The 24,371-nt window shown below is 43.9% G+C and overlaps 1 protein-coding gene across 5 annotated transcripts; it reads left to right on the top strand.

Moving 5' to 3' along the window:
* The first annotated feature begins 1 nt into the window (after window position 1).
* mafk (v-maf avian musculoaponeurotic fibrosarcoma oncogene homolog K) lies at window positions 2-24,253 on the top strand. Of its 5 annotated transcripts, none has more exons than XM_055651356.1 (4): window positions 2-135; window positions 4,225-4,409; window positions 19,101-19,173; window positions 20,437-24,253. In XM_055651356.1, the coding sequence occupies exons 2-4, from the start codon at window positions 4,282-4,284 to the stop codon at window positions 20,824-20,826; spliced, it is 591 nt and encodes a 196-aa protein (XP_055507331.1). In that variant the 5' UTR covers window positions 2-135; window positions 4,225-4,281; the 3' UTR covers window positions 20,827-24,253. The 5 variants fall into 5 exon arrangements, with proteins under 5 accessions (XP_055507331.1, XP_055507333.1, XP_055507332.1 ...); XM_055651358.1 differs by having other exon boundaries at window positions 8-135; window positions 4,251-4,409; XM_055651357.1 differs by lacking the exon at window positions 2-135 and adding an exon at window positions 177-460 and having other exon boundaries at window positions 4,251-4,409.
* The last annotated feature ends 118 nt before the right edge of the window (window positions 24,254-24,371 follow it).

Genomic DNA, 24,371 nt, shown 5'->3' with positions numbered 1-24,371 from the left:
CGGTGTTGAGAGCACATGGCAGGAAATTGCATCAAGGAGGAAGTTGCATCAAGAGCTGCTCCACACTTCTGCTTATTCACCTTAGAGAAGATTAATGCTGGCGGAGCTGTGAATTCCACACTGCAATGCTGTCTTGTGAGGACGGGTGATTTTTGTTTTTCATTGTCTGGTGATTAACTAAACCCAACATGTTAATAATGTTATGGGAGGGGCTGAACAGTTTGGAAAACCCTACTCGATTAATCCTCAGCCCTCTCCCATTTCCCACACCCCGACAATTCACCCGTGACCCACATGAGAGCTGCTGTTAAATCTGCTTTCTGTTTCCATCAATGTTTTAACATAAGTCTTTGGGGTTTTTTTTTCGTCTTGTCCACTGGTTACTTAGCCTACTGCCACTTGCATTACTGCAGCCATTAACATTTAAGGAAAGTGGACTGGAGGGTGTTAATCTGCTGAGGTATGCTTACCTTGCAGAATTGTAATGTGTGATTATGTTTCTGTGTGTTGTCTTGGTATATGTGCCTGTAATGCAGCATCAAGCTTATGCATCTGACAATAAACGACAGGTATCCGCCGCCCCTAGGGACAGTCAAGATGAGCTGTTTACTCCTTACCGCAGTCAGAAGGCATGTACTCGATAATGTCTGTGATTGGGCCATGGCTGAAAGCAAAGACCCAAGTCAAATAGTTGAGTTGCCTGGCAATGTTATCGGAAAACATGTAGAAGGGCTTACTTTGGTGAAACGAACAGCATTCCCACCTCAGGACTCAGATGGTGATCACAAACTTGTATTCTATGATAACATGAATTCAAGCAGTAGTGAGAATGTAGAAACAAGAATCTGCAGGTACTGGTTTACAAACAAAAGACTGCTGGAGTAACCCAGGCAGCATCCCTGGAGAACATAGATAGACGTCCAACCCCGAAACGTCGCCTATCCATGTTCGCCAGCACTTTGTGGGTTTTTTTTTAAGCACTGAGAATGTGGTGCTCAAGGCTTCCAGGTTTCAGATCAGACATTAAATCAAGGTCTTTTCTGCTGCCTTTAATCTCCGACACTTTAAGGCAAACATTTATACCAGCTAATATCATTGAAACATGGTACATAGAAACATAGAAATTAGGTGCAGGAGTAGGCCATTCGGCCCTTCGAGCCTGCACCGCCATTCAATATGATCATGGCTGATCATCCAACTCAGTATCCCGTACCTGCCTTCTCTCCATACCCCCTGATCCCCTTAGCCACAAGGGCCACATCTAACTCCCTCTTAAATATAGCCAATGAACTGGCCTCAACTAACCTCTGTGGCAGAGAATTCCAGAGATTCACCACTCTCTGTGTGAAAAAAGTTCTTCTCATCTCGGTTTTAAAGGATTTCCCCCTTATCCTTAAGCTGTGACCCCTTGTCCTGGTACGTTTATGGAAGTTTGCTACATGCAAGTTCACGGGCACATTTTTCACATTATAACAACAAACCAAATTTCAGTGAAGCACTGGAGACTATTAATATTAGGTGCTAGAAATGCCAGTCTTTATTTTTTCAACAAGGACTAGCTTTTCACAGAGAGAAACTCTTAAAAACATGTTAAAGCAAGTATTCACTCTAACACTGGTTGTTTCAAACCTCTAAACTTTATTCTGGAGCCAAATTAGGCTGTAGGTAATAAAATGCTGAGGTGAAAGTTTGTCACATTGATGCTTGCCACTGAGTCTCTGAAAACAGTTTTGCCAAATCGTTCAGGGTGAAGGGGATGTTATTATGTATTTGAACGAGGAAGCAAACGATTTTATTAGGGGTGCATTACCACCAAATTCCTGCCACAGGCGCTACTGAGCCACCAGCAATTCCCTAACAACAATTTCACCCTCAGAAGAATTGAAACACTTTGAATGTGTTGAAACGTTGCTGTTCTTTGCTATTTTCTTATTCCCTGTTATTTGCTATTTTCCTATTCCCTCACTTGTATCAGCCATGGCACATTTTTGGTGACATGGCTATATGTTTTTTTTCTGAATGAAGTATTAAATCGTTTACCTTCAGCTGAACAAGAAAGGGCCCTGACCTGAAACATCACCTATTCATGTTCTCCAGAGATACTGCCTGACCCACTGAGTTACTCCAGCACTTTGTGTCTTTTTTTGAACAAGAAAGATTTGAGGGTTGAGGGGGGAGTTCCTCTCCATTTCCTTTGCCATTATTTATCCCTCTGCCAAGTTCACTCAAATAGATGATTATAATCACATTGCTTGTAGAAACGTCATGGACACATCTCAAGGGCATTAGACCATCTGTACATTTGCTTTTATATTTATGGAAACAATCTCTATAAGGCATATCTTGATACCTTGTTACTTGGTGGATCTCAGATCAATGGAGAAAGGAATGCACATGGTATAGGAATTCACAGAAAATGCCACTAAACCCAATATGGCCACTCTTTATGAAAGAGCCTAGGCCATGCCTTTTCTCGCTGGTACAGTCGGGCAGGAGGTACAAAGTCCCTCACCACTAGGTTCAGGAAGTTACTTTACTACAAACCATCAGGTTCTCGAACTGACCTACACAATCCTAATCTTACCTTGGCAATGGAACACTATGGACCACCTCATGTAAATGATTTCATGCTGTACTTCTCAGAGAGGGCCAGATCTCTCCAGTGCCCTGCCAATGTTTATCCTTCAATGTGGTTGTTGTCATGGATCCCCGGGTGATTCATTCGCAACCCTAGGTGTCCTTTGGGTGAAAACATTGCATTATGACTTGCCTCCAATCTAGCTTCATCAATAACTCATTCACTGTGCTCTGATTTTGACAGTAACAGTAGCACAATGAAGGCCACACCATTTCACTGCAGCAAAGAACAAACTGCGGGAAAAAAATCAGCGGGTCAAGTCGCATCCATTAGCCTTGAATTAATGATCACCAGATTGGACAGTAGCACCCAAAATGTTGACTCTCCATTTGTATCCACACATGCTGCCTGACCCCTGAGTTCCTCCATCAGTTTGTTTTTGCTCCATATTACAGCATCTGCAGTCTCGTTTGGCACTTTCACTGGTTGGCAAACATACCCTGTGAACTTACCTAGGGAATATAGACTGTTAGTGTTTATACTGTGGGCGCCGTTAAAAGAGATCCAGAACAATCTCGACTCTGCCCTCTGGTGAATCACCAGCTGACACGAATGCAGCAGTTGAATGGGCGTGGGTGTGTCAGACTGGAATGTTGCATGAGAAATTAAGCAAGAGGAACCAGCATAGCCCTTAAGCCATCTCAGTGAGTGCAGGCCCATCTTCCCCACTTTTCCTTCACTGCACAATCTTATCGACCTAGGAAATTATCTATTTACTCCATGCTGCACTGCCTCCAATCCAATAATTCCTTCCAGTGGTATGGGGACTAAAGAGGCTGTTTTACCAAAGAACAATGTTAACCTACCTTACAGTTGTACTTCAACCACATCCACCAGATTCACAGGCCCACACACCATCTACATTCTTAATTACTTCCTGTACCTCCATGCTTTCCTTTGGCAGCTTATGAACCAGCACACAGCTCCTTTGATGTGTAGCTCTTGACATGTTAATTATTTTGCTATCTGTTGCCTGACCCACTGAGTATCTTCAGGGTTTTCTATTTTCATTGCAAATATCTCAGCACTTCACCGCTCCTCTGATCTTCATAAAAATCTATATCTCCATCTTTTTCTACCGATGTGGGGTAATTTGATATTTTTCCACCTGCTTGCCTGCTGGCTTAACCTGTGCTCTTCCATTTGTAGACTCTTTGCTTCCTCTTCTCAGCTCGTTCTGACATCTAAGCAAAAACCAAACAAAATGCTGAGAACACACAGCAGGCCAGACAGCATCCGTGGGGGAAATAGATGAGATATGGTTGAGAGCCCTGCCTACAATGGGAAGCCAGGGGTACGGGAAAAGGAAGGCATGTTAATAGCAGTATGGAAAGGCTTGTCTTCGGATGGAGAAAGATAAACTGGGAGAATGGAATGGAGTCCTTGCAGGAAACAGAGTGGCCAAGGTATGGTTGAGTTAACTGTTGAAATCACTGGGCTTCAAATGTAAGTATTCACTCTAGCATTTCTCCAGCATTTTTATCTACCTATGGATATTACATGGTCAGTAGTTGTGCTCTCGTCAGATTGAGGATTATACATGACATTTAGCGCTGCACTACCATTTCACACATCACTTCTTACAGATTCCGGCTTTTCCCGCCACATGCAGGAAGCCAGTGACGACGCTGGAATTTTCATGAATGAAGTCACGTGGACAAACAGCGGGTGACGTCAGCGCTGGTTCCCGGAACTGGTGGCGCTGGCTGAGAGCGCGTGTGGACCTGACCGGCTGCTCAACGGCGCGGCGCTGGATGCGCACTACCGCGAGGTAGGGGGTCGCCAGGAGGTGGGGGGAGGGAGGGGAGGAGAGGACAAGGTGAGGCGGGAGAGCAGGTGTGGTGGGGCAAAATCAAATGGGGTAGATTTGGAGGGAAGGAGAAGATCCAGTAGGACAGGGTGGGATTGGGAGCAAGTGGGCTAGGGTCAGAAAGGTATTGGAGTATGGGGAATTGGGATAGGGTAGGATGAGGGGAAGAATGAAGTGGTGAGATAAAACTAAGATGGAGTTGAGGTGGAGATGGTCGAGTAGGGCGGGGGGGATTGGGAGCAAATTTGTTAGGGTCAGAAAGGTATTAGGGTATGATGAATTGGGGTATTGGGAGGGATGAGTGGATGGATGAAGTGGTGAGATAAGACTAAGATGAGGTGGAGTAGGCCGAGTTTGGGCAGGGCTGAGAGAGTGGGCTGAGGTGTGTCGGGAGGGGGGAGGATAGTGGAGAGACTTAAAATTGTTGGTGCTGGAAGTAGGGTGGGGGTACGTAGAAAATGCTTGGAAGACAAAATGAGCCTGTCAGCATTATGGAGGTGGAAATCCCTCGCAAATAGCTTTTTAAACATTAACTTGACATTCAGTTCCTGGCACTGATGGGCCAGAGTGCATTTCTATCATTTTGTGTGTAGTGTAAGTAATAATTACTTAGGCTGTGTGCTATGCTTTCTAAAATTTGAAATAAATTACTGCACTTGGCAGCTGAGAAAGCACAAATATCTGATGGGAACACCGAATCAGCAATGTGGGAGCAGCACAGTGTGCAGCTCGTACAACTGTTGTGCATGTGTAGTTTGTACATTCTTCCTGTTTCTCTGGGTTTCCCCTGGTTAATCCAGTTCTCCTATATCTCAAAGATGTGTGGGTTGTTAGATTGATTTGGCTGCTGCAAATTATCTTTAGTGTAGGATGTTAGATTAATTTGACTGCTGTGCATTACCCCTGCTTTGTGTTGATGGGTAGAATTGGTGGGAGCATGGAGAGAATAAGTTACAAGGAATTTTCACTGATGTGGCATAGAATTGATGGGCTAAATGGTCTATCATAAGAAAATATGAAATGGCAATTTCTCAGGGATGGCATTACACATTGTTTGCTTAACAGAGTTGAGGGTGAATAGAGAACCTGTTTCCTCTGGTGGGATTGTCATGATCAGTGTCAGGTTAAAAATAAAGATGTCATTTGGAATCACTTTTGTACACCAGGATATGGAAATTTTGACTTTTACTTGCAATTGCTGGTAAAGTTGTGGGTCTATTGTGCTGATTGGGGATGAGGGGTACTGATTGTGGATGGACAGCCATGACAACATTGAATGGCGGAGCTGGCTCGAAGGGCCGAATGGCCTACTCCTGCACCTATTTTCTATGTATCTATTGTAACATCTAAAAGTGAACAATAGATTATTGTTAGGCAAGGCTAGTAAGGGTGACATAACCATGGTGATCAGGCAGGGCTACGGTGTAGATTAGCCATGAACAAAATGATCGGTGGAAAAGAGAGGCTGAATGTTCAATGCTGCTGAAGTGGGAATTACTTGATGCATGTTAATGCAGATAGGTTTAGTTCTGATGAATGGACTTTTATCTGTTACTTTCTCCACAGATATTGCCTGGCCTGCTGAATGTCTTCAACACATCTGTTTTTATTTTACATTTGCAACATCTGCCGATTTGTTTTTGTTTGAACTTCCCTATCAGGCGCGATTAACATTCCCATTTCAGTTCTCAGAACTTGCTGGGCCACAGTTCTACATTGGAAAATTATCCATGTAAGGGAAATCATCTTTGATTTAGAGTTTTTGGATGATATAGCAGGTGAAGTGGATGAGGGGGAACCTATAGATGAGGTGTATTCAAAGTTTTCAATAAACTGGAGTTATTGAATGAATTTGAGGTAATTCCATATACAAAGTAGGAATTGTGAGCTGGCGTTCAAACGGAAAACTGAGAAAAATAAATGGGGGTACTTGGATAGTACGCTGCGACTAGTGCAATACACAGACATCACCCCGTATACAACATAGTATACAAGATTTGTTGATGTGAAACTACATGGGAAGGTGAGCTATGATGAAGATGCAACAGGCTTCATGAGGACATAGACAAACTGAATGAATGGGCAACAAAGTGCGGTACAGTGGCACAGCTGGTAAAGCTGCTGCGTCACATTGTCAGAGACCCAGGTTCGATCTTGGCCGCAGGTGTTGCTTGTGGAGTTTGCATGTTATCCGTGTGACCCAGGGGCTTCCACCAGGTGCTCCGGTTTCCTCCCACATCCCAAAGAGGTGCAGGTTTGTAGGCTAATTGGCCTCTTTAAAATTGACCCTAGTGTGTTGGGATTGGATGTGAAAGTGGAATAACAGAGAACCAGTGTGAATGGGTGATCAATGGTGGACTCAGGGGGCCGAAGGCCCTGATTCCATGCTATATTTCTAACTTAAACAGTGTGGCAGGTCAAGAGTCGTTAATTGTCAGTTTGCCTCAGTAGCTGCCAAACTGAGTACTTGTTTAAATTAAACACAACTCAGCCGGACATAAGAGACTGCAGAAACTGGTGGCTGTCTCTGCAAAAACAAACTGCTGGAAGAACTCAGCGGGTCGATCAGTCTAGGGAATTGTCTGTCCATTTTCTTCTACAGATGCTGCCTGACCAGCTGATTTCCTCCAGCAATTTATTTTGAGGTAGTGATGCTGGCTGAGAGAAAGTGGTGAAGACTCATAAATCAATGGTTAACTGTGAGGGCAAAATGTAAATAGAGAGAGAGAGAGAGAGAAATAGGAATTGGAGTATAGGCAGGAGAAACAGAAAATCTGAAATAAAAGTGAAATACACAGCAGGTCAGGTAGCATCTGTGGATAGAGAAGAACTGTTCATAGCTTTTTCATTTGTTCTTTGTACCTTTTGATTCCCCTAGTTTCTATCTTCCCTGACTCAGTCTGAAGAAGGGTCTCGACCCAAAACATCACCTATTATTTTTCTCCAGAGATGCTGCCTGACCTGCTGTGTTACTCCAGCATTTTGTGTTTATCTTTGGTGTGAACATTCAAAGCTGGCTAGTTTTGCACTTTGGGAACAGTGACCATTTAAAATAGTTGAATTTAGTATTGATCCTGAGGGTTCAAGTTGGAAGATGAGGGCTCAAGTTGGTAGTTGGTAGCGATTTGTTGGATTTGGGCTTTGTTGGAATAATTGGGAGACTAAAGACACAGGTCAAATTGGGGTGAGATGGAGAATTAAAGTGACAATTGGATTGTAGAACACAGGCAATTGGAAGCCTGGTCTCTCGTAACTGAACCAAAATGTTCTGCAAATAGTCACCCAATCAGCATGTTTTCTCCAATGTAAAGGATAATTTATCCCATGAAGAGTCGAGCACAGCTAACATGCACACACAACTTCCCATTACTACATATCTGATTTGGATAAAGTGAGTGGAGTTAAATAAATAATTCAATGTAAGAGTGAGTATAACCAGGCAAAAGAGGGTGATGGTGGAAGGACACCGGTTGGGTCGGCATTGAAGGAAGAAACAAAAATGCAGTTGGATATCTATTGTGAAGATAAATTAGTGCATACATTATAGGAGCAGAATTAGGCCATTTGGCCCATCGAGTCTACTCTGCCATTCAGTCATGGCTGATCTATCTTTCCCTCTCAACCCCAGTAAATTCCACAGATTTACCCCATTCTGACTAAAGAAATTTCTCCTCATCTCCTTTCTAAAGGCACATCCTTTTATTTTGCTGCTATGCCCTCTGGTCCTAGACTTTCTCATGAGTGGAAACATCCTCTCTGCATCCACTATATCCAGGCCTTTCACTATTCGGTAAATTACCAAACTGTCTGGTTGTACATGTGGAATATGTGATGCGATCCTTATTTCAGGCCCCATATTAATTTGTGATCCATATTATCCGCCTTATCAGCGCATGTGGTTTATTTTTGTCACGTACACTGAGATACTGTGATAAACTTTGTTTAGCGTGCTATCGAGGTAAAGCGCCCATACATGAATACAATCAAACCATACGGATTATAGTATTACAGCTACAGAGAAAGGTCCGCTAAAAGAAAGAGTGTAAGCTGCACAACGAGGTAGATTGTGGGGGTATCAGGAGGTTGGAAATATAGGACAAATTACAGACTGTTATCTTTTTATTAAAGGTGGAAAAGATGTTTATTAAAAAAAAAAACCTAATGAAGGAACTCAGCGGTTCAGGCAGCATTATACAGAACAAGTGTCATAGCCCAAAATATCTGTCCATTTCCTTCGCAGATGCTGCCTGACCTGCTGAGCTCCTCCAGTAGTTTGTTTTTGCTCAATATTTCGATATCTGTAGTCCATTGTGTCTCAAACATGTTTGTTTGTCCTTTACTCCTGGTGCTGGTTATTTGTGGTAAAGCAACCGCTGATTTGTTATTTAGCTCGGGACTTTCTACCACTCTGTTTTGTTGGTGCAGCTGGTAAAATGCATGTGTCAGTGTTGTTATATTAAACAGATGGCTAGTGGGGCTACGTAACCCCACCTCCCTGCAACACCCGTCCCTGTACGAGTGCATTCAAATAGTTGCCAATTTTCAGTCTGTAAATATCATGACACATCGCTAAGCTATGGGGAATGTTGTGGGTGAGTTTGATGAATTACGGATAGCAGTATTGCTTAATAAGAATTATACAGCTTTTGAACATGTGTCATTAAACGATGGATGTACACAGACATATTCTTGCACAATGTATGCCTGACTTGCTGAGTCTCTCCTGCTTTTTCTACTTTTATTTCAGATTTCCAGCATCTGCATTTTCTTTTTGTTTTCAGTTAAGTATTTTTCTTGGTGTCTGGAGTTTGCTTGAAGTCATAATTCAGCCATTTGTGAGCTTGCCATTTTCATCATGGTTGCTCCACCAACATGAAGAATGAAACTAAAGCCAATGTGGATTTTGTTACTGTGTGGCATGGTTGAAGCAGAACCATAAATACATTTAAGGGGAATCCTGGTGGTATCTGAGAAGGAAAATGGCAGCATGAAATAATTAGGAAAGTGTAAGCATGAAACAGATGCCCAGGCAATGAGTGGTTAGTTGGAAGATCTGATTCTCTGATATATTTTGCATGTAATTTTATGAGAGAGTAATAGAGATATTTAATAGTGCTATTTTGTTTACAAATATTTAACAAACACAGAAAAAAACTACCGATTTATAAATCTGCAATTGAAATGGAGTGCTGTAAATATTCAGCAGATCAGGTGGCCTATGTGGATAGAGAAACCATTGATGTTTCAGATCTATGCCAATTCATCAGAAACTGGGAAAGTCTTTTCGCACTTCTCCGGGACTGATGGGAATTGACTGACCTGAAATGTTCACTCTGTTTCCCTCACTTGACTTCAGCATCTTACTTTTACAGAAAAGCACAGTATTAATATCAATATTAATATCAGTATACTTTCAGAATATTACTTAGTTAATACAGTTCAAAACTGTGGGTGATTGTTAATTTATTATGTCATCTCCTACTTTTTATTTGCAAATTTGTTACTACCAGCTATCAACTGAAGTTCCACACTGTTCAAAGGAAGTTCCTCAGAAACAGTGATAGGACATGCCAACGTTCTGGGTTGGACAGAGAGAGAAGAAGTCACGGAATTATAAAAGTTAGATGCCAGAATTTCAATTTGCAATTGTGTGGGGCACAATCTTGCAGTAGATGTTGTTACTTTCCACCCTATCAACCCTTCACATTCGAGGGATGTAATTTCAGCCACTGTCAATAACATGCCACAACTGGACAGAGGTTTGGACATTGGACTGTTCCACCAAAGCTCAGTGTGATCTCAGGGGCAACACATCTTCTGTCTGTAGGAACTACAGCACTGAATTCAACAATTCCAGGCAACCAGCTTGTGCCAGAACTGTCCAGTTATAGTGCAAGACCAGGGAATGCTGGGGCTACGCCCAGAGAGCTAGGTTCCAACTGGACTACTATCTGTGTGAAGATTGCAGTATTCCTTGTGACTTCGTGAATTTACTCCCACTCCGCAAAGACGTGGGTTTGCAGGATAATTGGCCATGCGTGCTTATGTGGAAAAAATGTAGTGGTAGAGTTTACGGGAAGGTGAGGTGAATAAAATGAAATTAGTGTAGAGCATTTGAAAACTTGAAATATTAACTCGCTTTCTTTCTCCACAAATGCTGCCTGGCCTGCTGTGTACTTCCAGTGTTCAAGTTTTGCAAGTAAATAGCACTTTCATATTTTTGTAACACAATCAAGTCTGAATGGTCTTGTGTTTGTTGAAGTTTCAAGTTCACATTAGGGGCGGCATGGTGTCGCAGTGGTAGAATTGCTGCCTTACAGCGCCAGAGACCCAGGTTCGATCCTGACTACCAGCGCTGTCTGTATGCAATTTGTACGTTCTCCCCGTGACCTGTGTGGGTTTTCTCTGGGATCTCCGGTTTCTTCCCACACTCCAAAGACTTACAGGTGTGTCGGCTAATTGGCTTGGTAAAATTGTAAATTATCCCTAGTGTAGGAGAGTGTTGGCGTGCACGGATCACTGGTCAGCGCTGACTTGGGGGGCAGAAGGGGCCTGTTTCCGCTCTGTATCTCTGCACTAAACTAAACTAAGATGGATATTTTTACAATATACAAAATGCAGTGAGCAGTTTGTGCACGGCAAGCTCTCACAAAGAATGTGAGAATGCCTTGAGAATTTCTTTCAGGATATTGGGAAGAATTCCACTTAACTTTAAACCTACCACTGGATCTTTCCTGGTTCATTTGAACAACTGTGCATCTGGCAGTGTAATGCTCTTCACTACAGCTCGGGAATCTCTGGAGCAGGTCTTAATTCCTCAGCCTTTTGACTGACAGATATCAGGCGTGATGGACTCGAGACTATATCTGGACACCACTCCTGGGCTCTACTTAATAATTTTAAATGCTTCGATTCCTTCTCCTTCTGAAGCTGTTTAATGCACCATCAGGGATTTGGGGTTTTTTCTTGAAGCAGCACTTTGGTTTTGTGTTTACTTTTGTTTGTGTACCTGTGCTTTTTTGTAATTGAAAAACAATAAAACTGCAGATGCTAGAAATCTGAAATAAATGCAAAATACTCGAGACACTCATCAGGCCAGGTGGCATTTGTGAAGAGAGTGCATGGTTAAGATTTCACTGACCTTTTGTCAGACTGGAAAAGTGAGGAACAGGTACCAAGTTATATGGAGAGAACAAAGGCAGCCTTATATGATAGTGTGGAGACCAAGGTTGTACAGAGGATAAGCTGTTGGTGCAGTCTAACTAGGGCCTCATAAAAGGTTACAGCACAAGTTAAGAGCCTTCAATTTGGTGTAATATCTTGCTATGTATAGTGGATTGGCTAACAACGTATTTTAACAAGAAACAGATTTGGGATAAATGAGTCATTTTTGGATTGGCAGTTATCAACATAGGAGGGTGCCACAGAAATCAGTGCTGCCGCTTCAAATATTTACAATAACAAATGTTAATGACTTCGGGGAACGGGGTTGAGTGAAGTGTTCAGCCATATTTGATAATGACTAGACTAAGTGGGACCCGTTGAGTCCCAGTCATATGGGAGGCCAGGTCCACCAACGCAACCCATTCCCCAACGCAATATTCCACCACTCACCCATAGCCCCTAACTTTGCAGGCGCGGCTCATTTCCCTCATCTCCGAGCACTGGGAGGGGAGGGAAGTTGGGTGTGTGGTGGGGTTGGGGGGAGGTGTGTATGTGGGCGGGAGAGGAGAGGAAGGATGTGGGAGGAGTGTGGGGGAAGGTGTGTGTGTGTATGGGAGGGGGATGTGTGTGGGCGGGGGGTTTGTGTGTGGGGGGGTGTGTGTGTGGGCGGGGGGTTGTGGGGGGCGGATGGGTTGTGGGGGCAGGGGTTGTGGGAGCGGGGTGGGTTGTTGGGGGGGGTTGTGGGGGAGGGGGAGATTGAGGGGGGGCGGGGGGTTGTGGGGGGGAGGTGCGGGGGGGGGGGGAATGTAGGGGCAGCGGGGTTTGGGGAAGGATGTGTGTGGGGTTGTCGTGTTTTTCTGTGTGTGTGTGGCTGGGGTTGGTGTGTGCAGGGGGGCTTGTGGGGGCAGGGTTGTGTGGACAAGGGGGGTTGTGGGGGGAGAGAGGTGTGTAGGTGGGGGGTAGTTTGTGGGGGGAGAGGGGTGTGTGGGCGGGGGGGGCGTAGTGTGCTTGGAGAAAAGACGGGGGAAGAGCCATGGGAGAGAGGGGGGCATCATGGGGGAGGGGGGAGGAGCCAGCGAGGAGGACCGGAGGGATAGTGGCTGGAATTGGCGGTGCAATGGGGACTCACAGGGGTGCTGGTCGCTGCTCGTTCTCTTTCCTCGAGATCAGAGTCTCTGTTTTCCGTTTGGCGACATCTCCGATTCCTGGCTGGGCTGGGTCTCCGACTGGGCTGGATGTCTCACACTGGGCTGGGTCGGATCTGACTCTGGGGTGGGGCTGGGCTGGGCTGTTTCGGGTCCCTCTGAAAGTCAGGTTGGAACCATCCGCCGGCCATCCTCAACTCCAGTAAAGACGTGATGGTGCAGGAAGGGGCGGCTGTCCCGGGGAGTGACAGGGGAAGAGACTAATCTGCGCGGCGCTGACTGGCAGGAGATGAGATCGACCTGTGCACACGCGGTTTTAAAGCTTTTTAAACCTCGCTAACTTTTACGACATTCAACCAATTGGAACAAAACTTGGTGCACTCGCAGCACATGAGAGCGGTGAATGAACTGGCGAAAAACGTAGAGCTATCACGAACTGTTTTCGCGCAAAAAGAAAGACCGCAAAACTGGAAGATAAAAATATCAGAGTTTTAGTTATGTATAGATAGATAGATATAGATATAGATGTAAAGATAGATAGATAGATATAGATAGATAGATGCCAAGGTAGGTAGGATAGCAAGTTGTGAGAGGAAACAAAGAGACTGCAAAAGGATATAGATAGGTAAAGGGAATGGCAAAAACTTGAGAGATTGAGTATAATGTGGGAAAATGTGAGGTTATCTACTGGAAGAATATTTGATAACATAAATTTTTTATATTAAAATTAAACTACAAAATGCTACAGTAAAAGGAATTGGGGGAGGTGGGAAGGGTGATCCTAGTCCTTGAAACAAAGCGTTCGATTACAGGTGCAGCTAATAATTTGGAAGGCTAATGGGACATTGGCCTTTATTGACATGGCGTATAAAGGTTAGGCTTTGATGCAATTTTACATAATGTTCATGAGACTGCACCTGGAGAATTGCATATAATGTTGGTCTCAATGTTTAAAGAAGAATACATTTGGATTGGAAGTAGTGCAGTGAAGGATCACTTGCTTGATTCCTGAGACGAGCTTGATGTACAAAGAGAGGTTGAGCGGGCTGGGCTTATCACTCGAAATATACTTGAAGCATACCAGAGGGCGATCAACAGGTTGGTGCTGAGAATACTTCCCAATAGGGGTATTAAGAAATAGAAGAAATTCCTTCTAAGGGCATTACTCTTTATAATTCTCTACCCAAAACAGTTGGAGGGGAAGAGAGGAGTGGGTGGGAGTGTAATTGAAGATATTGTTTTTATTTGATTTCTATCAACTACCTTTAAAAAGTATCACATTGGTTGCGGAGCAACTTTGAGGGGTCGGTTGGCCTACATTTGCTACTTTTGAAGAGTGGATGCATCAATCACAGTCCATCTCTACCCAGAGGAGTATTAAAAATGTAGTGGAAGAAGTGCAGATGTGTAGGATGGAACATCAGATAGACACAAATGCTAGAGTAACTCAGCGGGACAGGCAGCATCTCTGGGGGAGAAGGAATGGGTAACTTTTCGGGTCGAGACCCTTCAACCGCAGATGCTGGTTTAAACCGAAGATAGACACAAATAGCTGGAGTAAACACAGCAGGTCAGGCAGCATCTCTCGAGGAAAACATGAATGCAGACAATAAAGAGAACACAATAATAACACGGGGAGACGTGCGATCCAAAAATGTTGCTGGAAACGTGAAATAAACAGATAGTCAGCAGGTCGGGGGGTATCTATGGAGCGGGAAGTGGGTCCTACATTCATGGCCGCGCCAAGCATCAATGTCAAACAAGCGGCCGCCCAACGCGACGGTTCCCATGGCGACCGCGCCCGGGCCGGATTCCATTCGCTGCCTCGTTTCCACGGCGACGGTGTCCCGGGGCGAGGGATGTCGCGCGCGGCCGGGGTGTTTGCAATGGAGGGCGGGGAGCGCCCGGCAGCCCAGGCCGTGCAAGCCGGCACCAGGAGCCCAGCGTCCGGCATCAGCACAGCGGCGCGCCCCTTGCACCGCCTCACGCCGCCTGCGTTTTAATCGCATCGTCCAAAACTCAGGTGAGCAAACTGCGTGCATTGGCTGGGCCTGGACGTGTCTGCCTCCTCCTTGCTTCCCTGTCCATTCCTGAGTTACTCCAGCATTTTGTGTCTATCCTCGGTGTAACCCTGCATCTACAGTTCATTCCTACACTGCCCATTTATCTGCTGCGTGTCTTAACGCTTGAGATCTGGGACGTTTTCGGAAATCGCTTCTCTGCATTTTGAAACGAAATTGGAAACGTACAGCAGGATATGCAGATGGGATGAGATTAAGGAAGGTGTGAGGAAACTCGTAAATACCAGTGCACTAATACGGCTGAATGCCACTATTTGTAATTCTATACTTTGGACATTAGATCATCAAGTCCAGATCTGGTATAGAAAATTTACGAGCTGCATTGTTTATGTTACGGATATTGGACGGGGATTTAAAAAATGCTGAACATCAGCATCAATCAAGATGTTTCTTTGCTGCCCCCCTCCCCACAATGCAGTTAATGAGCAGGTATCGTGTAATTAGGAAAGCAAATAATATATTGGACTTAATTGCAAATAAGCAAAATACAAAGTGCTGGAATAGGTAAGGCAGTATCTGATGGAAATATACAAGCGATGTTTCGGGTTGAGACACTTCTTCAGACTCTTCCTTCAGGATCTGAAGAAGTGTCCTGATTTGAAGACATCACCTGTCTATTCTCTCCCCAAATGCCTGCCTTGCTGAGCCTGCAGCACTTTGTGTTTTGTTCAAGATTTCAGCATCTGAATTCCTTGTGTATCCATGGGTGTAGTATTTTGTCAAGCTTGCAGTTTGAAGTCATGGATTTTTGAGGGTGGTGAACCTTCACATCGCAGGGAGGGTGAGAGCAGGAATAGGGAATTAACCCATTGAGCCTGATCCGTCGTTTACTCAAGTCATGGCAAAACTGGACAATTCTGACTTGAATGACTAACAACAGATGCCTCTGCTTCAATGTTATAATTTGAGTTCAGAAAGGTCTTAGAATCTGTAATTCAAAGCGCTTCAGTTAGCGCAAGGAGGAAAAAACAATCAAATGGCTAAATGTATTAATAGCAAGTTGTATTTGCTGAATGTAATTTTTTTAATACTTTAGTCATACATAAATGGGTCTTGTATGAAGGGCTGTTCAAAATAATTAATTCATAGAGTGGCGGTATCGGTAGGCACACAGGACGTTAAATTAAGGTAAAGAGAGACTAATTGAAGAGAGATTTGCATTGCCATTGTTTTTTCTAAATTTAGGAATGCACCTAGCATTTCAAGCCAATGACGTATTTTTGAACTGTAGTTGGTTGCAAAGTTGGAGACAGAACCAAACTGAACGCAGCAAGTTCCCACCAACAGCATTACAATGATCAGAATACTTGTTTTAGCCATGGTTGAGGGATAGGAATTGTCCACATTGTCCGGTGGATCTTCTTGGTCTTCCCCTGAAGTAGTCCAAATGTTCTTTCAGTACGCACTGGATTTTGGCTATTCTGTCTCTGGAGTGGATCTTAAATTTAAATGTTTCTGTCTTTTGAGCTGTTTGCTACCAAGTGAACTATGGTTTTGTGTTGAATGTTCTTGATGTAGGTAGGGAGTTAGACTTGGATGTGGGGAGTATGATAGCAGAAAACAGGGATTCCTGAGCACTTTGTCACTTAGCTCGGCATTTTCTTAAAACACTTGTATGCAGGATCTTAGCATGTTTTGTTAATTTTTTGATGGCTTGGGGAAAAAAAAGCAGGAGTTACTGTTCTCTTTAACAATACCAGAGATGATGAACATAATACCTAACCTTTTTAGACTCTTAGTGACACAATGCGGAAACAGCCCCTTTGGCCCACCGAGTCTGCACTGGCCAGTGATCACCCTGTACACTAGCACTGTCCTACACACGAGGGACAATTTTGACAACTTATCAAAGCCAATTAACCTACAAACCTGTACGTCTTTGGAGTGTGGGGGAGGGATACCAGAGCACTTGGGGAAATCCCATGCGGTCACAAGGAGAACGTACTAACTCCGTGCAAACAGCACCTGCAGTCTGGATCGAATCCGGGTCTCTGGCGCTGTAAGGCAGCACCTCTACCGCTCTGCCACTGTGCCGCCCCAATTGGCGACCTAATGGGCCGAACAGAATAAGAAGCAGTTAAATTTGGTGAGGGGTGGGTGGCGCCTTGCAACTGCACGGAATCTGCTGATATCTCCCGGATACCAGGCCACTGGGGTACAGAGTCTCCATGTGTGTCTAAAGTATGACTGGCTCAGTATGTGCAAATAGGTGGCTGACAGGAGCTCACATTCTGCCTTAGTGATATTGGAACAGTCAAGCAGTATGAAATAACAGGCGTAGAAACAGTTGTCGGCTCAGTGATTTGCTGTAGCGTGGAAAGGTGCTGGTTGGGTCGAGTGCACATGCACACATCCAGGATGTGGTCATTTACTGCAAATTAGTATGTAAGAGTTGTGGGGGCAGCATAGCTACAACCTGTCTCAATTAATACATTACCCAATGCTCACTCACGTTCATCCGTTGATTTCATTTTAAACTGTATTGTTAATTATTTTGTGTCACATCTTTTCTGCTCTTTGTCAAGAAGGCATGGGTCTCCTCAAATCACCCTTTTTGCTCACTTTAACACTTTAACTCGCACAGGTAAGGTTTTCATAATTTTCTTTTTAGAAGTTGTACGTGACAGCAAAGCAGAGTAAAATCAAATTGCAGCCCTCTCGTCTCCAGTTTAAACAAAAATCTCAATGCAGTTCTTTCTTCCGTTTATTCATTGCATCTTTTTGGTTAGGTTCTGTGGTGGCCATTGAAAATCTATTCCAGGAAAGTCTATCGAGAATTTGCAGCCAGAGAGGTGATGGTCCAGGTTGTTCAGAAAAATGCATGCAAATGCTCACGTATTGCTATTGTGCCAATAGACGGGCAGTTTCCAAAGGCAGCTATGGGCTGCTGGATTTGGCTGGGTCATTGGCTTCTTTAAAAGCTGTGGCCAATATTTGCCCGCAACTGAAAATCATCAGGAGACGTTAAATTATCTGGTTCTTTATCCCGTTGCATTTTGGGGGTGGATGTTTTCTGTTTGCGATTTGATTGCAGTGTTTCCCACTTTACAATCGACTGCGCTCAAGTTTTCAAGAGAGTGTTAGATTTAGCTCTTAGGGCTAAGGGAATTGAGGGATAAAGGGGGAAAAAGCCGGAACAGGGTACTGATTTTGGATGATCAGCCATGATCATATTGAATGGCGGTGCTGGCTCGAAGAGCCGAAGCACCCATTTTCTATGTTTCTATGTACTTCAAAAGTAATTCATGGGATGTCCCAAGTAGTTTATTGTTAATGGTTTGAAAGGTGCTATGTACAATCGAGTCTTTATCAATGCAGATTGGTGTTATCCGTCGTTCGTTCTTGAGTAAACCCATGACATATCGTCTCTAGTGTTGTGTGCAAGAAGACGGCTGACTGGACCATCATGGGTTCGAGGGTTTCTCCCAAATATGTTACAGAGGTGTAAGGATGTTGTAGCATTAGTGGTTCTTGTTTTTCAAGATTTTCTTTTCTTACTCTGTTTGAATGATCACCACGTTTAGTGCAGGAACGCTAAACAGGGTAATCCAATGCTTGTTGTTTCTGGCGGTATGTGTCAATGTTGAAACTCTTCAGGGATAATCCAAGAGAGTCTTTGAAAATATTTTTCTGTCACAGCTATGCTGAAATAGACTGGGTTGAGGGGTAGTTCGATATCAGGAAAAGAAAGGGAAAGGTTTCGCTTTGGATGGAGTGAGTTTTCAATCCTTTCTCACTCCCTCCTACACACAGTGCCTCAATCGGGGTACAGTCACGTAGCTAGTTAACTGTAGTGGCTGGAAAACATTCCAGGTGGTTCGAATCTTCTCACCCATCATTCTCTCAAAATCCCATGGTGACCAAGCAAATGGACAAGGTGCTGAATAAACTGCCTGCTTTACTGGAGATCTTGCTGAAACCCTGGGTCAGTAAAAGCAGTGCTAATCCAACTGTGGTCAGCACCTCAATAGGGACATAACTCCTGGAACCTCTTTACTGTGGGAATGTGAGATGCATTTCTACATTGGTGAATGTTGAACAGCCAGCAAATGGGTGTAAGAGTGCTTGGATAACTTTTCAAAGTAATTTCATAAAAATAGTCAGTACTTGTTGGGGCTGGAGGGTTTCTGGGTTATAGACTTATCTCAGTGATTAAATATTTGTTCCATCATTTCTAAGTTGTTGTGATGGTGAAATGTTGCTTTTATTGATGAACCCTTAAAATAACACACTGCAAATTTCTGCTTCCTTTATTCCTGCAGTGCATTCTCAAACGTTGCTTCGGATGTTGACAGGGTAATGACGGCTAACTTTAAAGGACACAAAGCATTAAAGGTGAGCAGAATTAAAAAATATTATCTGCACTGGTTTACCGTCGTTTGCAGAACAATTTTGAGTCTCTTCTGCTAACTGGGAGAATAATGTGTGTGTGTGTGTGTGTGTGCATGAGAGAGAGAGAGAGAGAGAGAGATAGATGCTTTTTGATATATCCCTCCAGCAAAGCTTGTCTCATTATTTAGGGGAGGTTGATATCCACTCACTACCAGCAGTGCACCATGGCTACAGTGTGTGCCATCCACAAAGGGCACTATGGTAACTTACCTGGGCTTCATGGATGGCTATTCCAACAGCAACCCCCTAATGACAGTGTCGTTAGAAGGTTCAGGGAGATACAGACGTGTCAGGTGAATGGACAAGGCCATGGCAAGTAGAACATAATGTGGAGAAATTTGAGATGAACTGCTTTGGTCATGGAAAGGCTAGGTAATTTTTAAATGGTGGCAGACTAAAAAACGTTGTTAATCAGAGGGGCTTGATTGTCCTTGTGCACGGATTACATCAAGTTAATGTAGATAGAGCAATACAATGGCCATTATTGCAAGGGGATTTGATTGTATGAGTAGGGATGTTTGGGTCCTATTAAGTAGTGTTCTGATGAGGCCACACCCGAAATGTGTACAGGTCTGGCCTCTTTAACTGTGAGGAATATACATTCAATGGAAGAGATGCTATAGAAAAAGATCATCTATGATCTTATTGGATCTTATTATCCTGCTCATGTCTCAGTTTATACAGATGGGTGGGATCACTGGCTGCTCCCAATAATGCAATACCCCGACTTGAAAATATATTGGCGTTAATCTGCCATGACTAAGATCAAACCCCAGAGCTCCACGCCCAGCAGTACTATTTGGAGTATGTGAATGGCAGTGTTACAAGAAGGTTGTGCATTACTATCTGAGGCTCATCCCAAATTGACTGAACATAGTGTACACCTTCAGTGTGGTTAGTATTAAGATTTGGACCAGCCACAGAGAAGGAACAGTAATAGATATCTATGGGTGGATGGTGTGTATGTGTTGTAATGTGCCACCTATCTTCCTTCTTCGAGGTGGAGGATGTGGGGGGATGGGTGCTGTTGATGGATAGGAGACTCGGGATGCAGTGGTGGACTCCTTGTCTTTCAGAGCAGGTGTTGGTGGGAGGAGGTTAGCAACCACTGGTGATAGGAGTACGGTTATGGTGGAGTGGCCAGTGGTGCTGGTGAGGAAGCAAGCAAAGAATGATAATAGACCTGAAAGTATTTTCTGGTAACAGGTTAAGAAGGAGGCCGGAGAGAATGTCCCGACCCTCAGCGACCAAGAGTTGGTGTCCATGACGGTTCGCGAGCTGAACCAGCACCTGCGAGGCCTGAGCAAGGAGGAGATCGTTCAGCTGAAGCAGCGACGGCGGACGCTGAAGAACCGTGGATATGCCGCCAGCTGTCGGGTCAAGCGCGTGACGCAGAAGGAGGAGCTTCAGCGACAGAGGACCGACCTCCAGCAGGAGGTGACCAAACTGGCCCAGGAGAACGCCAACATGAGAGTGGAACTTGATGGCCTACGCTCCAAGTATGAGGCCCTCCAGAAGTACGCTCGCACAGTGGCCAAGGCCCCCACCCTACCGCCCACCAGTGTCATCACCATCATCAAATCATCTGACTCCTAAACCTTTCTTGGCTTTCACTCCTGGTGTTGGAGTAGGGTTGGATGAGGATATTGAGTTAAAGAGCTGGAGCAGATAAATGGAATTAAGATACATGTGGCAGCCTTTTAATAATACCACGGTGGGCTATTTGAAGGTCTTGCTCCGTAGCCTCTTAGCTGACACTGCTTCTTGAAGCTACGTCCAGAGGCGAGATACTGATGCTCAACATGTCTCCCGTCCTAAACCACCTCTACCCTCACAAAACTGAAGTCGCCAAACAATAATTCTCTTGAGCAGTGGATGGTAAGTGCCCAAATACAAGCCCAGAAATCCGATTCAAGGTTGAGATGGTTCTGGACCTGGCTTTCCCGAGTTCAGAGAGCAAGATCTTCATCTGTGGAACCATGGATTGGATGGACTAGCCTCCCTGCTTTAGCTCAACTTGGCTGATTCAAGATCACAAATTGTTCACGCCACCATTTGAAGACCTTCCATTCACAATGAAGACTAGGACTACTGAATACCTATGGCTTTCTGTCCTGGGGGCTCTCCTCACCCGAACACTAGGGAGTCTGGGAGGAGATTGTAGAATTATCAAATATTGTGTTTCTTGTAAGCTGTACAAAAAATATATTTTTTATTTGGTTTTGCAGTCCTCCTTTACAAACTTGTGTGCATTTGAAATTTGTGAAATTGCTTTGTGGCCTAAATGTTTTCAAAACTGAGCCTGGGGTTGAGTGAGAGTTTCAGACCAACAGATGCTGTTCCTGAAAAAGTAGGTTTGATTCTGGAAGCCAGGTTTTAGAGTTCAGAGTCAATGTTGTGCAGAGTTTGAGTGGTGTAATGTGCAGTGAGTGTAGAGCACTGATATTTGAGAAATCAACGTCTATTGTAGCTTCCAAAACCTCTGTCCATGTGGCCTTTTCAGTTGACGACGGAATTTTGCTGTTTTGAATTGGTTAATCAAAGGGAAAGAATTCCAATTAAAGTCCTTCCGTTTCCTGTGATCTGTGTTGCAGTTTGTAATATTAGCATGGTGATGCAACAATTGAGTTCTGTGGTGTGAATTTTATTTAGGAGAGTTGCAGGTGCCGTATGGGTTCCAAAATAGCAACCAAAAGAGGGCCAATTTGGCCAATATTAGTGAAAGGGGCAAATGTCTGCCATTGATTCACAGAGCAGGCAGATCGATCATGACTTCACCCAGAACACAATACTAATTAAACCCCAGTACTGACATTTCAGAACTCAGTGCTGCAGCTAACCCCACGCTATTTAAAAAGGTCCATCAACTAATTTTATCTTGGTTGCCAACTTAGTCCTTCTGGCTGCTGCTACAATTCTATAAAACATTTTTGCTGCTTTTAAGAGTTTTCTGAACAGTTTGAAAGACTATTTTGATTTCTAGGCACTGCACAAACCAAACTCTTCTAGTCATGTGCAATCAGAAGGAGGGATTCAGCATTGAAGGCAGCACAATGTGGGAGCATGAGCTGAGAGCAGGCTGCTCAGCAGCGGGCCATGTCAACCTGGTGTTTCTGGGGAGTAATTTTTGATCTGAATTTCAGTAAGGGATACGTAGGCATTGCCAGGACTCCACGAGGGACAAATCTAACATGCTTATCAGCTTGACATGGCAGGCTACTAAAGGGCATGACTTTTGCTCTCTGCTCTTGCATGGGGAAATCCCAGGGATCACCTATTGCAAGGGTTCCCAACCTGGTGTAAATTTACCCCTAGGGGGTAAATTTCACCTACCCAGAGGATAAATTTGTTGATTTTGGATTTGTACATATTTTTTCTCATTGGCTGACTGTGTTTGGTTCTGGTATACCGGTATCTGTTCATCATTAGTTGTTCATTCATAAATAAATGAAATAACATTGTTATGTGCTATTAAAGTTGCCAGGGGTAAACAGGACGAGAAAGGTTGGGAACCCCATGACCTATTGAAAGATAGTCGGTTGCATTTAATTCTCTTTCTTCTCATGTGAAGAGTCATACTCATGCTCACAAGGATAGTTGGCGGCTCCTGATACAGGATGCCATTGCCAACACTTGTGTCAAACTGCTGTACTGTACCAGTTGGCAACACAACTTGACAGGGCAGACTGGTCGGGCTGCTATATAGGAACCTTCACTGGAGTCTATAGGATGAGTATAGAGAATCTTGGTGATCTGACATATGTTGGCCATCATGAAGAGACAGGGCTCACCGCAGAAACCAACATAGATGGACATTTCTGGCTGGACTCTGTGTCAGTATGTTACCAATAATCACAGACCCAATTCCCTATTCCCCAACATACCATACCTTCTCTTCCCTCTGTTATGGACTGTGACTTCAATGCAAAAACATATCTATGTAAAAGCACATGCCGAACTGTATTTACCAAGGAAATTCTGCCAATGCATATAAAAGTAATTATGCCTTTCTTTAGTGCCTGCCTCCAAGTGCCTTTGTCAATCCTCGTGTTCCCAACAGATCTTCCTGAGGAAGTGTAATATAGCTGGCAGAAAGCTACTGACCTTCGTAGAACAGAGAACAGTACAGCATAGGAACAGTCCCAGCGGCCCACGATGTCTATGATTTCTGTTTAATTAATACAACTGCCCGCTCATGATCCATATCTCTCTATTCCCTGTCTATTCGCATGTTTGTCTAAATGCCTCTTAAACATCGGTATTGTTTCTGCTTCCACCACCTCCCCTGATGGTACATTCCAGGCAGCTACTATTCTCTGCATTAAAATTAAACTTCCTTTCACATCATCTTTAAACTTTTCTCCTCTCATCTTGAAGCTATGCTCTCTGGTAATTGACATTTCCATTCTGGGAAAAAAATCTCTGACTGTCTACCCTATCTATTCCTTTCATAATTTTATATGCCATCACATTCTCCACTCGCCCTCTGAAACACCAGAAGAAACAATCTATGTTTGCCCACTCTGTCATCATAGCGAGTAAACTCCAATCCAGGCAACAACCTGGTGAATCTTATCTGCACTCTCTCCAGAGCCTCCACATCGCTCCTGTCGAGTGGTGACCAGCGCTGTGCACAATACTCCAGGTGCAGCCAATCCAAAATTTTATACATCGACCTGACTTGGCAATTTTTATACTCATTTCCCTGACCGACGAAGGCAGCATGCCATGTGCCTTCTTTACCGCCCTGTTAATTTGTGCAGCCATTTTCAGGGAAGTTTTTCTCTCAATAATGATGCCTCTGCAGTTGCTTGGTCCACAGGCAAGAGAATTCTGACTGTATTGTAGGCAGAAGAGGAAGGGTTTTGTTGCAATCAACTAAAAATGGATGTTACATGTGATGAAATATAATTGTACAAGTATCCAATGGAAGAGATTGTTGTGTCTGTTTCCAAAGCAAATCATTTAAGTGGCCTCCTGCTATGAACCAGTGTTGTTGTCCTTCATAAATTAGTTCAGTGTATACATTTTGTGTTTGTTTATATTTTTCCACATAAATTCTATAAGAGCACATTTTTATTTGACATCAAGTTGTTTGGTAGTGATTTGTAAATTCCGCAATGGCAATTATGCGCAAGCAA

The sequence above is a fragment of the Leucoraja erinacea genome, chromosome 20 (genome assembly GCF_028641065.1).
Source record: "Leucoraja erinacea ecotype New England chromosome 20, Leri_hhj_1, whole genome shotgun sequence".
In the NCBI taxonomy this organism is placed as follows: Eukaryota; Metazoa; Chordata; class Chondrichthyes; order Rajiformes; family Rajidae; genus Leucoraja; species Leucoraja erinaceus.
This window is presented reverse-complemented; position numbering and strand designations above follow the sequence as displayed.

Bases quoted from the DNA above. Each gene is read 5' to 3' on its own strand.
- mafk (XM_055651356.1), top strand. From the start codon at position 4,282: ATGAAGTCACGTGGACAAACAGCGGGTGACGTCAGCGCTGGTTCCCGG. The intron at 4,410-19,100 runs GTAGGGGGTCGC...TTATTCCTGCAG, and splicing joins TGGATGCGCACTACCGCGAG to TGCATTCTCAAACGTTGCTT. The intron at 19,174-20,436 runs GTGAGCAGAATT...TTCTGGTAACAG, and splicing joins AAGGACACAAAGCATTAAAG to GTTAAGAAGGAGGCCGGAGA.